Source organism: Hippopotamus amphibius, chromosome 1, assembly GCF_030028045.1.
Source record: "Hippopotamus amphibius kiboko isolate mHipAmp2 chromosome 1, mHipAmp2.hap2, whole genome shotgun sequence".
Taxonomy (NCBI): Eukaryota; Metazoa; Chordata; class Mammalia; order Artiodactyla; family Hippopotamidae; genus Hippopotamus; species Hippopotamus amphibius.
In genome coordinates, this window is record NC_080186.1 from 169,420,230 (window position 1) to 169,434,121 (window position 13,892).

Sequence of the window (13,892 nt, forward strand, 5' to 3'; positions counted from 1 at the left end):
GGCAAGCGAGCAGCGGTCCCCGCGCAGGCTTGGCCGCGCGCTCCCGCCCTCGGCCGGCTCCCGCGGCTCCTCGCTCCTCCCTCCTGCCGATCTTCTCCCCGGCCGGCCGCGCGGGAGGGAGGCCGAGATGGCAGATGAGATCGCTAAAGCTCAGGCCGCCCGGCCTGGTGGCGACACGATCTTCGGGAAGATCATTCGCAAGGAAATCCCAGCCAAAATCATTTATGAGGATGACCAGGTAGGCACCGGGCGCCACCTCGCTCGTGGGCTGAGGCGGGGCAGCCGTCTCTGGGCAGGCGGGTTTCCCGCGGAGGGAAGGGAAGGGTCGAGGGGCGCCGTGGAGAAGGGAAGGCAGCGGGCCGCCTCGCAGGGCCTCTGCCTCGGGCCCGCAGCCAGCGGGCTGGGCCGCGGCCGCTCCGAGGCGCCCGGCCGGCGCGTGCCGGCGCTCCGGTTACGCGTTATCAGCCCCGAGCGCGGGCCAGGCCGCCGGGCGCCCGCGGGCCCGCGCTCCGGGGGTCTGGGCGTTTGTTGGGGGCGCGCGGGTCCTCGGCATGGGCGCCCGCCTGCTCCCCAACTGCCTCGGATCTCGCCTGTGTCAGGAATCTGACAATCTCGCCAGCGCTCTGCCTGACAGGGAGAAACCCGATCGCACCCTGACTAGGGCCCAATCTCTGCGATCTCCCGCGCACAGCCGGCCTGCTCGGGCGCTCCCCGGCGCCTCTCCCCGCCGCGTCGCGCTGCAGGGCCGGGGGCGCACGGCCTGGGGGCGGCGCAGGCGCGCTGGGCCTGCTTGAGGGCGGCTTGGCAATGCCGTCCCAGCCCGCCCCCGCTGCCCCTTCTCGGGCCGTGGACTCCTGAGATGAGAGTGGGCCGGCTTCTGCGATTTGCTTTCCTTTGGCCCCTCCCGGGAAGAATGGTTCCTTTTATATTTTACAGGAAGCAATTTTATGCCAAGGGATTAAGAATGTCGTTTTTGTTGAGTTCACTGTAGGTGAAACTGTTCTAGAAAGGCCGAGTTCATCTGACTTTGAGACATCTTGTATAAAATATTTAGTGGGCTGTTATATTTATGGATCTCATATAAAGCTGGACAGGTTGGCAGATTTAGATGGAAGGTTTGTAAAGGTTTTAATAAATTAGGTTTATGAAATATGGAATATAAGAAAACATTTTATGCTACTAGTAGCGTTCTTAGATTCAGAACACCTAAGGAACACCTTAATTCCTCGAGGTGAAATTATTTAAATACTTTTATCTGTTAGGGAAGTCCTTTTGTTGTAGAAAATGGGTATTTCTTAAAAAATATTTTCAGTTGCTTTTCATAAATGATTGTTGAAATACTGACTTTTGAACCAACTAAATTCCAGCATGAAGCAATCTAAATGATACAGCATTTTTGTACAGAGTACCAAGTAGAATTGCTTCTGAGACAGTTAAGCAGGGATAGGTTCTATTAAGCAGCTTCCACCTTCAGTAGAGAACAAGAGATTCAAAACAATTCAAGCCGTATGTAATTTGTCTAAATGTTACTTATCCTCATTTCTGCAAAAGAGAATAGATATATTTCTTAAGTAATTGAGTAAAGTTGGAAGAAATCGGTGTTAGTCGAATATAAGCAAATTTCTAATTACAAAAGTGATCACTGTCATAAAGGAAAAAAACCAGGAAATTGCACAGCCAAGGCTCCTGACCTAGGGAAGGTGGGGACATAAATCAAAAGATTTCCTTTAAGTGGCGCTGGGAGAGTTGGACAGCTGCATATAAATCAGTTTGGTTAGAACACACCCTCACACCATGCACAAAAATAAACTCAAAATGGCTTAAAGACTTAAACATAAGACATGACACCATAAAACTCCTAGAAGAGAACAGGCAAAACATTCTCTGACATAAATCGTACCAATGTTTTCTTAGGTCAGTCTCCCAAGGCAATAGAAATAAAAGCAAAAATAAACAAATGGGACCTAATCAAACTTACAGCCTTTTGCACAGCAAAGGAAACCATTAAAAAAACCCCAGAAAGACATCCTGTGAAATGGGAGAGAATATTTGCAAGTGATGTGACCCACAAGGGCTTAATTTCTAAAATATAAAATCAGCTCATACAACAACAACAAAAAAAGAAACAACTCAATCAAAAAATAGGCAGAAGACCTTAATAGACATTTCTCCAAAGAAGACATACAGATGGCCAGTAGGCACATGAAAAGATGCTCAACATCACTAATTATTAGAGAAATGCAAATCAAAACTACAATGAGGTTTCACCTTACACCCGTCAGAATGGCCATCATTAAAAAGTCTACAGATAAATGCTGGAGAGAGTGTGGAGAAAAGGGAACCTTCTACACTGTTGGTGGGAATGTAAATTGGTACAGCCCCTATAGAAACAGTATGGAGGTTCCTCAGAAAACTAAAAATAGAGTTACAATATGATCCAGCAATCTCACTCCTGGGCATATACCTGGACAAAACTTTAATTCAAAAAGATACCTGCACTCCTGTGTTCATAGCAGCACTACTGACAATAGCCAAGACATGGAAACAACCTAAATGTCCAGTGACAGATGAATGGATAAAGAAGATGTGGTACATATGTACAGTGGAATAGTACTCACCCATAAAAAAGAACAAAATAATGCCGTTTGCAGCAACATGGATGCAACTAGAGATTATCATACTAAGTGAAGTAAGTCAGAAAGAGAAAGATGAATGCTGTATGATATCACATATGTGGAATCTAAAATATGGCACAAATGAACCTATTTACAAAAGAAACATTTACAGACAGAGATCAGACTTGTGGTTGCCAAGGGAGATGAGGGGGAGGGAGAGCGATGGATTAAAAAAGTCCTACAGTATAGCACAGGGAACTATGTCCAATATCCTGGGATAAACCATAATGGAAAAGAATATAAAAAAATAATGTATATATGTGTATAACTGAGTCACTTTGCTGTACAGCAGAGATTGGCACAACGTTGTAAATCAACTATACTTCAATAAAAAATAAGAAATTCAGAATTTAAAAAAAGATTTCCTTTAGAAATGATATATATGCTGGTGGTTGAATAGTAGTTTGTTAGACAGAAGTTGGGGTTGTGGGGGGAGAGGATCTTTGCAGCAGACAGAAAAGCAGTTGAAAAAGCCCTGAGGGTGGAGAGAGATGGACATTTCAACTTGAGCAGGAATTGTTGCATGAGAACAGACTGGAAAGGTAGACGAAGATTAACATGCCTAATTTCTACTCATCCTTTGGATCTTGATTTAAATGTAGCTACCTCAGAATGGTTGTCCTTGACCACCCAATCTCAATCAGGTTTTTCTGTGATAATCATTTACTGCACGCTTTACTTTTCCTTTGTAACATGTAGGATCTTTTTTTTTTTTATAATATGTAGGATCTTTGGTTAATTACAGTTTTATTTGTTTAAAGTCAATCTTCCCATGAAGTTCCACGAAAATGACTAGAGGACCATATGTATTGGGTCCATTTCTGATTTCCTAGCATTTACTACAATATTTCCCATGGGGTTCGTGTGAAAGATAAGTTTAGGCTATAAGATAATATATGAAAACCTTGATTCCCCACCCCCTCCTTTTTTCCAGTGTCTTGCTTTCCATGACATTTCCCCTCAAGCACCAACACATTTTCTGGTGATACCCAAGAAACATATATCCCAGATTTCTGCAGCAGAAGATGGTGATGAAAGTGTAAGTACATTTACTAACATCATTAATTTTCTTGCTTTTAAAATTGGGAAACTAAATTTTGACTTTAAAGTGATGTCACATTTTCATTTTCCTAAGGGCATTACTGAGGAAAATCAGAAAATCATCAGGGCTTCAATACAATGTATAAGTAGTTTGATTTTTTTTAATGAGATATAATTGACATATTATGTTAGATTTAGGTATGTAACAATGATTTGATATATGTATAGTACTACAAGATGATCACAGTGGGACTTCCCTGGTGGTCCAGTGGTTAAGACTTTGTGCTCCCAGTGCAAGGGGCCTGAGTTCAATCCCTGGTCAGGGAACTAGATCCTGCATTGCCACAACTAAGACCCGGTGCAGCCAAATAAATAAATATATACAAACATTTTTTTTAAAAAAAGAAAATGATCACAGTTAAGTCTTGTTAACATCCATCACTACAAATTCTTAAACAAAAAGTGTTCTAAGCAAGGATTAGTTGGTGAGACTCATGTTTCCTTAAGTAAGAAATAGTATCATCATACAGAAGTAGGTTCATTGGCTCTTCTGTTAATGCTGTTAAAGGAAAGAAAAATAATTATTTGATTTTTCCACGACGTACTGACCTCAATTAAAATTTTTCCTGGTGCCCTTTGTAGTAGATTATATGATTGTTCATAAATACCATTCTATTTAGGGGTACATGATACTTTTGGCCTCACTGATGTTGGGCCTGGTTGTATGACTTAATTTGGCTAATGAGTACAGGCAGAAGTGATACATGTCTTTTGTTTTGTTTTTTATTTTATTTATTGGCTGTGTTGGGTCTTTGTAGCTGCGCACGGGCTTTCTCTACTTGTGGTGAGCGGGGCTACTCTTTGTTGCAGTTTTCTGGCTTCTCATTGCGGTGGTTTGTCTTGTTGCAGAGCATGGGCTTTAGGCTCGTGGGCTTCAGTAGTTGCAGCACCCAGGCTCAGTAGTTGTGGCACACGGGCTTAGTTGCTCTGTGGCATGTGGGATCTTCCTGGAGCAGGGATCGAACCCATGTTCCCTACATTGGCAGGCAAATTCTCAACTACTGTGCCACCAGGGAAGTCCCAATACATATCTTTTGAATAGAAACTTTAAGAGCTAGCACTCTTCCCTCTGCCACTGTGATCATATAGAGACTGTTCCATCAGCCTGGGTTTCAAAATGAAAAAGATGTAGAATATAGAGCCTGGTCAACTTGTGATGAAGATATAGTGAGCATAAGAAATGTATGTTTGTTGTAAACCAGATTTGGGGGTGGTTTCTTACCACAGCATAACCAATTCTATCCCAACTGGTACACTCCCCCATAACAAGCAAACAAGGTATCTTGTTTTATTAAGAAAACTTAAATGCAACTTGAAATATGATTTAAAAATTGTTTTAATTGAGCAGATTTATGTCTAATTTGTTTATTGCAATTAGTAAGTAATAAATACCTAATCTTACTGGGTTTTTTGTTGTAGATTATATTATATTAGGATTAGAAATGTTTCCAAATATTTGCCCAAAGTCTGTTTCAGTTTGGCAATTTTTTAATTTAATATTTCAACTTGGTAGTTTGTTACATGATGACAAGAAGCTGTAAATTACCATTGCTTAAGAAACTTTTTTCTTTTCCAGCTTCTTGGACATTTAATGATTGTTGGCAAGAAATGTGCTGCTGATCTGGGCCTGAAGAAGGGTTATCGAATGGTGGTGAATGAAGGTTCAGATGGGGGACAGTCTGTCTATCATGTTCACCTGCATGTTCTTGGAGGTCGGCAGATGAATTGGCCTCCTGGTTAAGCGTGTTGTAGGGATAATTTTCCCTTCTGTATGCAGTGATCAGGTTTGCAAGTTCCAATATGCTAAACAATACTTTTTTTTTTTGCCTGTATAGGGAGAGATTGCAGAAATAATTAAAAAAACACATACATAATAATAAAAGACATTGTTGCATAGTCTGAATTCTATATTTGACTTATTTTTAAAAATATATTTGTTGGAATGTTTGAAGGTGGAGTTCATAATTTGGGAGGTTTTTGTTTTTTCTCACCAAGGAAGACTCAGCATATGTACATGGCGATAATGGTGTGACTGATCTTTGAAGACAAATTTAAAATTTTCATAAATTTAGCTTTAGCTTTGAAATATCCTTTTAGGATAAACTATTAGTCCAGGGGAAGATTTTCTAAGCCAGTTCTCATATTTTCTAAGAACAAAGGAGTATGTGATGTGATTGATCCTGAAAGTGACAGTTGTGGGTCTAGTAGAAATGCTTTTTGTCCAGCTCACATTATTCCACTGGACTACTGGGGTGATTTGGAAGGGATGAAAGTAGAGTTGTCACAGAATCTTTGATGACCACGTGAAGCCATACAGTGGTGTTTCTGTGTTACCTAATGCTGAATATTTATTATAAAGACTTGAAAGTATATTATATAGAATTAACTCTCCAAATTGAAAACTCATTGTTTTGATTGTATATGTGCACACTAGCAAAAATTTTTAAGGTATGCGTGAATCTGGCTATGTAGAGTTGAAGGGGGGAAACTGTCAGGGTCTGAGTTCTTATGTAGGCTGATAACAACCCTTTTTGGTCTTGCCATGCACCCTAGCCTTTCTAAGGCTGTGCAGGGCAATTAGTTTTGGTTTGCTTTTCCTCATGTAGGCACTTTCCAGCTTCTAAAACTTATTTAATACTTCTTGCCTGCTTTGTCTCTTCTCTCATTCTCTGTTTGTTTATGGGTCCATTTTTAATCCCTTCCATTTTTAATCCCTAAGACCATTTTAGCAGATTTTGACAATTTTATTGCTAATTTTTTTCTCCTAATTTTTAAATTTTATTAGTGATTTAAAAAAATTTTGGGGGGTGGATTAGGGAAATGGGCTGTGTATGTCTTACAAGTGAATTTTTTCCAACGGTCATTTTTTTACTTTGTTTTATGGTTTTAAAATATTTATATAGTTAATGTATCAAGTTTTAATTTAGTTTATATTTTTAAGAGCCTTTCCCACCCTAGGAGGATTTATAAAAAAATTTTTTCCCCTAATACTTCATGGCTTTACGTATTTTTATGATTTTTTTTTAATGAGGGAAGATCTGGGGCTGGGAAGAGTTTTGGAGTGATTTGTGCCATTGTAAAAAATGTAATAATGAGGGAAGCCTTTGTTTTATGTGTAAGAGGGTTGAGACTACTTTCCTTAGGCATATTAACTTTCCCATTGATTTCGTCAAACTAGTGCTCATAAATCAGGTAGACAACCGCTAAGCTGTCTTGCTGATTGTGTCCAACCTTTCTGCCTAAAATGGTCTGAGACTCAATTTTCAACGTGTGTGGGGGTGGGATAGGAGGGTGAGTGTCCCACACAGCACCAGGTAATTCTCCAGATACCAGCTGGGTGTCCTACAGTTCAACTCAATTCTGACACTACCTAGAGATAGCATCAGATTCCACAGGTGAAGGGTTCAGTCCTACAAGACTGCTATCCCCCGTCCTTCCACCTTCAGATGCTATTCACAAGCTCTGGTTGTTACCTGTGCTTCTGACCAACTGGCTATAAATCACAGATTCTCAAGACTCTTCCTCGACTTCAGTTAATTTGCTAGAGTGGCTCACAGAACTCAACATTTTACTTACTAGATCACGGATTTATTATAAAAGGATATAACTCAGAAGCAGCCAGATGGGAGAGATACACACCACAAAGTATGGGCAGGGCCAGGAGCTTCCGTGCTTTCTCCTAGCGCACTACTCTCCCCAAATCTCCACGTTTCCACCAACCTGGAATATCTGAAAAATCTTCTTTTGGGTTTTACGTAGGCTTCATTGCACAGCCATGACTGATTAAATTTTTGGCTGTTGGTAATGGATTCAACCTCCAGCCCTTCTTCTCCTCCCTGAGGTTGTTGGGTGGGGCTGAAAGTTCCAATCAAGGGGTTGATTTCCGGATCCTTAAGTTACCTAGAGGTGGTCCAAAAGTCACCTCATTAACATAACAAAAGATACCTTTACCCTCTTATCACTGAGTAGAATTACAAGGGTTTTAGGAGCTCTGCTAGAAAGGGGGATGAACACGAAATATTTTTTTTACCATAAATCACAATATCAAACTGCCTTAAACAGACTTGTGTCAGATATTCACCAAACCTCATGTGGTAGCCAGTTTCCAAAATAGCCCACAGACATCCTCTCCCGTATCCACACCCTCTTGTAGTGGATCACAAAGGGCTTGAGGCTTACACCTTGTTATCTTGGCTTGCTTACTTTGGGGAAGCCAGCTGCTATGGCTGAGGACACTCAAACAGACCAGCAGGAAAGATATTGGGAAGAACTGAGGCCTCCTGCCAGCAGCCAATAATAACATGTCAGCTATGAATAAATCACCCTGGAAATAGATTCTCCAGCTCCAGTCAAGCCTTCAGATGACTGCAGCCTCATGAGAGTCTCCAAGGCAGAACCACCTGATTAAGCTCCCAAATTCCTACCCCACAGAAGTTAAGAGATAACAAAGGATTGTTTTAAGCCACTAAATTTGGGGATAATTTGTTACACAGCAGTAGATAACAAACTTCCTCTTTTCCTTAGCATGTGGCTAAACTACATTTCCCTGCATCCCTTCAGCTATGTGGGGGGATGTGCCTGTAGTCTGGTCAGTGGGATGTGTGAGGAACTGATATATGCCATTTTAAGCCCCAGAAAAATCTCCCATGCTATCTGTTACCCATGCAGAAAGGATCCAGCAGAGGACAGTGAGCTGTTGATGGCAGTAGCTTGAGTCCCCGAATGAATGGGGCAGAGTTCTCATTATTCCTGACCCACATCAGAATTTGTTAAGCCACTGAGATTTCAGGGATTAGGTAATAGCAGCTAAGAATATTTACTGTAATTAATACGAGATCCATGACTCAGGAGTGGTGGAACTTACTCGTCTGCATAAGGTGGCTTGGGCTTTTAACAATCATAGCAGCCTATTTGATTGTTCTGCCCTTTGAATTATCTAGGAGGGTGAGACTGCCACAGTAAACAGGCTTAGAACTTGGAGCTAACAGTTGGGCTCATAAGCAGAGTGTAAGCCAGTTTCTGTAGCACAGCTTGATTGAACTGAACTGAGAGGGAGGCTAAATGGGAAATGACTCCTATCTTTAACATTAAATGTTATAAGTTTAGACCGAACGTGATAGATTCAGACCATTCAAGCGTCTTAATTTATCACGGAGATAATTTGCTTTAGTAAGCTACTGAGAAAATCAAAATTGCCTTTATCCTTCATTTTAAAAAATGTTATTTTTCATTTGTGTAAGTTAGAATTACCCTGCATATTATATAAAACAGAGGTTTAAACAGGATAAAGGCAGGCTACTTTACTCTGAAGTTAAGCCCTGTTAAGGCAGCATTCCAGGGCTCTTTTGAAAGCTTCATAATATCAGCAAGAATTAAGGTTCCTATCTTTCTTCTCTGCTATGCTTAGCACTTGATTTCTATCCTCAAGATCACTTCATGGTCCAGTTGACTTCAGCAGCTTTAGTTATCAGATCCTCCCATCAAAAAGAAAAAGGAAAGAAAACTGGCAAAAAAAGTTCTATGTCAGCATTATGTCTCTTTTTAAAGAGGCTTTTCCAGAGGTTCTTCAAACAACTACTTACATATCATTGGCCACCTTACCGTAAGAGAGGCTGGGTACCTCTCTTCTTTTATTTAGAAGTAAATAAAAGTGGAATAGATACTGAGAGACAAGATGCAGTCTCTGCTCCATAACTGCTTGCCTGTGTTCTTGAGTATAGAAAAGCAGCTGGGCATTTTTGGACTTTGCCGAAGTGCTGAAAAAGACTGCCCCACAATTTGGCTGTATTCACTCTTCTCCAACACTGAATCAAGACAAGGAGGCATTTTGCTGACCACTATTTTCTGTGAATAATAGTAGTGGGTGCAATGAAAAGATGCTCAACATTGCTAATTATTAGAGAACTGCAAATCAAAACAAGGTATCACCTCACACTGGTCAGAATGGCCATTATCAAAAAATCTACAAACAAATGCTGGAGAGGGTGTGGAGAAAAGGAAACCCTCTCACACTGTCGGTGGGAATGCAAACTGATATAGTCACTATGAAGAACAGTATGGAGGTTCCTTAAAAAATTAAAAATAGAGCTACCATATAATCCAGCAATCCCACTCCTGGCACATATCCTGAGAAAATCATAATTTGAAAAGATACATGCACCCCAGTGTTCAGATACATGCACCCCAGTGTTCACTGCAGCGCTATCTGCAATAGCCAGGACATGGAAGCAACCTAAATGTCCATCAACAGAGGACCTTTAGGAATGGATAAAGAAGATGTGGACACACATGCGATGGAATGTTACTCAGACATAAAACAACAAAATAATGCCATTTGCAACAATGTGGATGGACCTAGAGATTGCCATACTGAGTAAAGTAAGTCAGAGAAAGACAAATATCATGATATCGCTTATGTGTGGAATCCAAAAAAAGGCTACAAATGAATTTATCTAAAAAATAGAAATAGAGTTACAGATGTAAAAAATTAACTTATGGTTGTGGGGGGGTTAAGGGGGGAGGGATAAATCTGAAGATTGGCATTGACACGCACACACTACTATATACAGAATAGATAACTAACAGAACCTACTGTACAGCACAGAGAACTCTACCCAATACTCTGTAATGGCCTATATGAGAAAAGAAGCTGAAAAAGAATGGATACATGTATAAATATAATGGATTCACTTTGAAGTACACCTGAAACTAGCACATTGTAAATCAATTATACCCCAATAAAATTTTTTAAAAAATAACTCTGGGTGCAATTTTAATTCTAAGTATAGCTCCCTTCTTTCTTTCTTTTTTTTAGCTCTTTATTGGAATATAACTACTTTACACTTTGTACCAGCTTTTGAGGTACACCAAAGTGAATCAGCTGTATTTACACATATATCCCCATATCCCCTCCCTGCCGTGACTTCCTCCCACCCTCCCTGTCCTGGCCCTCTAAGGCATCACCCATCATCAAGTTAATCTCCTTTTGTTATATAGCAACTTCCCACTAGCTATCTATTTCACAGTTGGTAGTATATATATGTCTATGCTACTATCTCACTTTGTCCCAGCTTCCCCTTCGCCCCCCACCCCCCCAACCCCATGTCCTCCAGTCCATTCTCCACATCTGCATCTTTATTCTTGCCCTGTCACTAGGTTCATTACTACCATTTTTTTTTTTAAGATTCCATATATATGGGTTAGCATACAGTATTTGTTTTTCTCTTTCTGGCTTACTTCACTCTGTATGACAGACTCTAAGTCTATCCACCTCATTACATATGGCTCCATCTCATTCCTTTTTATGGCTGAGTAATATTCCATTGTATATATGTGCCACATCTTCTTTATCCATTCATCTGTTGATGAGCATTTAGGCTGATTCCATGTCCTGGCTATTGTAAATAGTGCTGCAATGAACATTATGGTACATGTTTCTTCGGGGATTATGGTTTTCTCTAGGTATATGCCCAGGAGTGGGATTGCTGGGTCATATGGTAGTTCTATTTTTAGTTTTTTAAGGAACCTCCAAACTGTTTTCCATAGTGGCTCTACCAATTTACATTCCCACCAACAGTGCAGGAGAGTTCCCTTGACTCCACACCCTCTCCAGCATTTATTGTTTCTAGATTTTGTGATGATGGCTCTTCTGACCGGTGTGAGGTGATACCTCATTGTGGCTTTGACTTGCGTTTCTCTAATGATTAGTGATGTGAGCATCTTTTCATGTGTTTGTTGGCCATCTGTATGTCTTCTTTGGAGAAATGTCTATTTAGGTCTTCTGCCCATTTTTGGATTGGGTTATTTGCTTTTTTGGTATTAAGCTGCATGAGCTGCTTGTATATTTTGGAGATTAATCCTTTGTCCGTTTCTTCTTTGGCAAGTATTTTCTCCCATTCTGAGGGTTGTCTTCTTGTCTTGTTTATGGTTACTTTCGCTGTGCAAAAGCTTTTCAGTTTCATTAGGTCCCATTTGTTTATTCTTGATTTTATTTCCGTTATTCTAGGTGGTGGGTCAAAAAGGATCTTGCTTTGATGTACGTCATAGAATGTTCTGCGTATGTTTTCCTCTAGGAGTTTTATGGTGTCTGACCTTACGTTTAGTTCCTTAATCCATTTTATTTTTATGTATGGTGTTAGGAAGTGTTCTAATTTCATTCTTTTACAAGTAGCTGTCCAATTTTCCCAGCACACTTATTGAATAGGCTGTCTTTTTTCCATTGTATATTCTTGCCTCCTTTGTCAAAAATAAGGTGCCCATATGTGCTTGGGCTTACCTCTGAGTTCTCTATTCTGTTTCATTGATCTTCCTTTCTATTTTTGTGCCAGTACCATACTGTCTTGATCACTGTGGCCTTGTAGTATAGTTTGAAGTCAGGAAGCCTAATTCCACCAACTCCATCTTTCCTTCTCAAGATTGCTTTGGCTATTTGTGCTCTTTTGCATTTCCATACAAATTGTAAGATTTCTTGTTCTAGTTCTGTGAAAAATGCTGTTGGTAATTTGATAGGGATTGAGTTCAATCTGTACCTTGCTTTGGGTAGGATAGTCGTTTTCATAATATTGATTCTTCCAATCCAAGAATATGGTCTGTCTCTCCATCTGTTTGTATTGTCTTTGATTTCTTACATCAGGGTCTTATAGTTTTCTGCATATAAGTCTTATGCCTCCTTAGGCAGGTTTATTCCTAGGTATTTTATTCTTTTTGCTGCAATGGTAAATGGGAGAGTTTCCTTAATTTCTCTTTCTGCTCTTTCGTTGTTACTGTATAGGAATGCAAGAGATTTCTGCACATTAACTTTGTATCCTGCTACTTTACTAAATTCATCAATTAGTGCTAGCAGTTTTCTGGTAGAATCATTAGGGTTTTCTATGTGTAATATCATGTCATCTGCAAAGAGTGACAATTTTACCTCTTCTTTTCCAGTTTGGTTTCTTTTTATTTCTTTTTCTTCTCTGATTGCTGTGGCTAAAACTTCCAAATCTATGTTGAATAATAATGGTGAGAGTGGACACCCTTGTCTTGTTCCTGTTCTTAGAGGGAATTCTTTCAGTTTTTCACCATTGAGAACGATGTTGGCTTTTGGTTTCTCATATATGGCTTTTATCATATTGAGGTAATTTCCTTCTGTACCCATTTTCTGGAGAGTTTTTATCCTAAATGGATGTTGAATTTTGTCAAAAGCTTTTTCTGCATCTATTGAGATGATCATATGGTTTTAACCTTCAATTAGTTGATATGATGTATCACGTTGATTGATTTTCGTATATTGAAAAATCCTTGCATTCCAGGAATAAACCCCACTTGATCATGGTGTATGAGCTTTTGAATGTGCTGTTGGATTCTGTTAACTAGTATTTTGTTGAGGATTTTTGCCTCCATGATATTGGCCTGTAATTTTCTTTTTTTGTGACATCTTTGCCTGGTTTTGGTATCAGGGTGATGGTGGCCTCGTAGAATGAGTTTGGGAGTGTTCCTCCTTCTGCTATATTTTGGAAGAGTTTGAGAAGGATAGGTGTTAGCTTGTCTCTAAATGTTTGATAGAATTTGCCTGTGAATCCATCTGGCCCTGGGCTTTTATTTGTTGGGAGATTTTAAATCACAGCCTCAATTTCTGTACTTTTGATTGGTCTGTTCATATTTTCTATTTCTTCCTGGTTCAGCCTTGAAAGATTGTACTTTTCTAAGAATGTATCCATTTCTTCCAGGTTACCCAATTTATTGGCATATAGTTGCTTGTAGTAGTCTCTCATGATCTTTTGCCTTTCTGTGGTGTCAGTTGTTACTTCTTTTTCATTTCTAATTCTGTTGATTTGCATCTTCTCCCTTTTTTTCCTGATGAGTCTGGCTAATGGTTTGTCAATTTTGTTTATCTTCTCAAAGAACCAGCTTTTAGTTTCATTCATCTTTTCTATTGTTTCCTTCCTTTCTTTTTTGTTTATTTCTGATCTGATCTTTATGATTTCTTTCCTTCTGCTCACTTTGGGGTTTTTTTGTTTTTCTTTCTCTAACTGTTTTAGGTGTAAGGTTAGGTTGTTTATTCAATATTTTTCTTGTTTCTTGAGGTAGGACTGTATTGCTATAAACTTCCCTCTTAGAACTGCTTTTGCTGCATCC

General features: G+C 39.9%; 1 protein-coding gene across 1 annotated transcript; it reads left to right on the forward strand.

The window, feature by feature from the left end:
• Positions 1-8: 8 nt before the first annotated feature.
• HINT1 (histidine triad nucleotide binding protein 1) lies at positions 9-5,675 on the forward strand. The gene is made up of 3 exons (XM_057735934.1): positions 9-238; positions 3,610-3,714; positions 5,353-5,675. The coding sequence occupies exons 1-3, from the start codon at positions 128-130 to the stop codon at positions 5,515-5,517; spliced, it is 381 nt and encodes a 126-aa protein (XP_057591917.1). The 5' UTR covers positions 9-127; the 3' UTR covers positions 5,518-5,675.
• Positions 5,676-13,892: the final 8,217 nt, after the last annotated feature.

Excerpts from the sequence above, each read along its gene's own strand:
- HINT1 (XM_057735934.1), top strand. The coding sequence starts at position 128 with ATGGCAGATGAGATCGCTAAAGCTCAGGCCGCCCGGCCTGGTGGCGAC. Across the intron at positions 239-3,609 it reads TCATTTATGAGGATGACCAG|TGTCTTGCTTTCCATGACAT; the intron begins GTAGGCACCGGG and ends CCTTTTTTCCAG. Across the intron at positions 3,715-5,352 it reads CAGAAGATGGTGATGAAAGT|CTTCTTGGACATTTAATGAT; the intron begins GTAAGTACATTT and ends TTTCTTTTCCAG.